The sequence below is a fragment of the Etheostoma cragini genome, chromosome 7, assembly GCF_013103735.1.
Source record: "Etheostoma cragini isolate CJK2018 chromosome 7, CSU_Ecrag_1.0, whole genome shotgun sequence".
Lineage (NCBI taxonomy): Eukaryota > Metazoa > Chordata > Actinopteri > Perciformes > Percidae > Etheostoma > Etheostoma cragini.
The window spans coordinates 27,412,431-27,415,695 of NC_048413.1; the positions used below are offsets into that span (position 1 = coordinate 27,412,431).

The following is a 3,265-nucleotide window of genomic DNA, read 5'->3' on the forward strand; positions in this document are numbered from 1 at the left end:
CCTTCATATTAAATGCCATTCTAAGTGGCACCATGGCACTACAGTAGATGTAGATGTCCAGGAACTAATTTTGTCCACACACACGCACAGACAGACCAACACACACACACATACAGAAAGACAGACAGACACACACAGACACAGACACGCACAGACACAGACACACACACACACATACGGACACTCACACACAAACAGAAAGACAGACGGACACACACAGACACAGACACGCACAGACACACACACACACACACACATACAGACACTCACACACAAACAGAAAGACAGAGCAAGACCAACATACAGGCAGACAGACAGACAGACAGACACGCAAACACACACGCAGACACACACACACACACCCACACACAGACACACACACACACACACACACACACACGCACACACAGAGACAGGCAGAGAAACACATACGCAGACATAAAGAAAGACAGACACACGCAGATAGACACACACACACACAGCTAATAATTGTGTGCCAGATTGTGCGTTAAACATTAAATTATTTATTGCCAACACGTCGCTGTGGATGTGAAGCTCCAGTTTAACGACAGGGTGTCACCTCCTGCGGCATCATGGGTATTAGAGATAGTTGATTCAACTTTATCTACAGTAGTAAAACTCAACAACACCCAGAGGAGAGTCCAGCTCCGTATTACAATAATCAATAATCCACCAGGTAAACCAATAAAAAAAAATGTACCATTTACGTAACCCTTGTGTTGTTTCGGGTCAAATTTGACCCGTTTTTCAAAATATCTATATGACAAATAAAAGGTTTCTAAATTTAATAACCCCAAAGTAACATAAATGATTGATTCCACTTATTGATTTGATTTATAACTCATAATTTCTTCTTTTTTAATTTAAGAATTAGGTATAATTTCCTATAGATGAGGTTTACTCGCCAGAAATTCCAAAAAATGTATTAAATGTAACACTGGTAATAAATTGGTGTTGGTGTTGTTTATTCATGGTGGTGAAAAGAAGCGTTAAAACTTTTTTAAAAAGCCAAAAACACTGAAAAAAAATAAGTCAAAAGTGTCGATAAAAAAGACAAAAACTTACTGAAGATTTTCAGGACGACAAGTACACGGTCGAATGTAAGACAACACAAGGGTTAACGTACTTCTTTTTGTTTTTACTGTTTACTTATTGACCTGAACTTCTATTTACGTAACATTACTTAAATCGCTTATTTTCTTGAATTTGTGCACTATTTGCTCTATGTATTTATTTGTACTTGTACTATTTATTTGTACACTGCTGAAGAGATGCCAGACAGATTGTTCTAAGCACAACACTGATAACAATCTATACTATTCTAGAGGTTTTTAGTGGGTATTTTCAAGTATAAAGTGTGCATGTATTGGCAAAATTGGCAAAATGCTTTCTGGCTGAACCCACCCGAAGACACACATGAGATCTAAACCCTCATGTTGTCCCCATGTTGTCCTCATGTTGTCCCCATGTTGTCCTCATGTTGTCCTATACCAATGTTCTTTTTAATTCCCCAAAATAACATGATTGATTCCACCCAACGCTCTTTGCCAAGTACAAATATCTACTTTCATTCATTTTGGGGCGTCTTATTCAATTTTATAGCATTTGGAGATTGACACAGGGACGGGACACGGCGGCAGGGACTACGGTCCGTTAAACGTGGATCTGTTGTAGATCTGGAACCCACCTGCTGTGACGAGCAGCGAACACTGAGAGTCCAGGATCCTCTCGCACAGAGACTCCGCAGAGAAACCTGCAAACTGGACACAAAGGTCAGCTTTATTGTTCATCCTGCAACATGTGCCAGACATACAGAGCAATCGAACATATGCTTCTCTACGAAGGACACGTACAACAAGTATCATATAAATTAGAGCCCGACCGGTACAGGATTTTAAGGCCGATGCGAATATTTGGTTATTTAAAAATCCAGAAACGTGTTACAAAACCTAAACAGATTTCCCTAAAATGAGTTATTTGTAGTTACTTATGAATTCTCACTAAAATAATATGATAATTTGTTTTATTGTCACAACAGAACATCAAAATATATTAAAGTTCTGATAAATAAAATGTAGAAAAATACAAACTTAAGATACGAAACTTAAAGTCCTTAAGACAAAAGAACAAAAACACATTAACACACATTAATGATCAGTGTTGCCAACAGGGACGTTGTAGAGCGTCCTCTGGTGGACAGACTATGCAACACCATCACTAACAGGGACGTTGTAGAGCGTCCTCTGGTGGACAGACTATGTAACGCCATCACTAAAGGGGACGTTGTAGAGCGTCCTCTGGTGGACAGACTATGCAACGCCAACGCTCATAACATGGTTGACCATCCATTTTTATTTTTAAAATATTAATTTATCAGAATCATTTATTTGTCATTATGAAAGATTCATTTTTTTAAATCAGCCGTTATAAATGCCAATATAAATATATCGCCTAATATCGGCCGATAGTATTGGCCGATATTATTGGCCTGCCGATTTATTTTGGGGTCTAATGTAAAGATTAATATACACAAATAAAGAGAAAAAGGTCAGTAGTACATACAATTAAACAAGATAAGTTATATGTACAATTGAGGGTGGACGTGACCTCAATAAATAAATTAGGCCTTTGTATACAATACAATAATAAATATAACAGTATAATAGTATAATAAATAAAAATAGTGCAAAAAAAACTTCCCCAATAAAACTCTAGAAAGACAACAACAACCTCATAACAATTGTCCAAAAAAATAATCTTGACAAAAGCAACAAAAAACAACAAAAACTTCCACTATTAACATCCCCCCTCCTATAAATTAGGCCTATGTAAACAATACAGTAATAAATAGTATAATAGTACAATAATAAATAAAAATAGTGCATATGAAAGTGAAAGCCAGACATTTAGAAAACTAAAGATATAAAGGAAGAGTTTTGTCTCACCACTATGGAGTGGACGGCTCCGATGCGGACGCAGGCCAACATGGCTACGACCAGCTCCACCACCATCGGCATGTAGATGGAGACGCGGTCGCCCTTCTTCACCCCTGCAGACGGAGACAGGAGGACGAGCGAGTCAATAACAATAAAGCAGGGACAGAAAAGGAGAAATCACTTTTACTGGAAGACTAGACAAATGAACACAGTGCTAGCATAGACGGTAAAATTAAAGGACGAAGCTTCCAGGTCTGAGAAGTGGAGTAGAAGGTCCTTAAAGCTGCATTCTGTCTAACGTCCAGTAG

At 38.1% G+C, this 3,265-nt stretch overlaps 1 protein-coding gene across 1 annotated transcript in view; it reads right to left on the reverse strand.

Moving 5' to 3' along the window:
- Nucleotides 1–3,265, reverse strand: part of LOC117948299 (acetyl-coenzyme A synthetase, cytoplasmic-like) — a 21,147-nt gene that overhangs the window by 14,391 nt on the left and 3,491 nt on the right. Inside the window, exons 2-3 of the mRNA XM_034877886.1 lie at nucleotides 2,967–3,104; nucleotides 1,681–1,781 (exon numbers count right to left, since the gene is read on the reverse strand). Coding sequence (XP_034733777.1) covers nucleotides 1,681–1,781; nucleotides 2,967–3,104 — 239 coding nt within the window. The remainder of the gene's footprint in view (nucleotides 1–1,680; nucleotides 1,782–2,966; nucleotides 3,105–3,265) is intronic.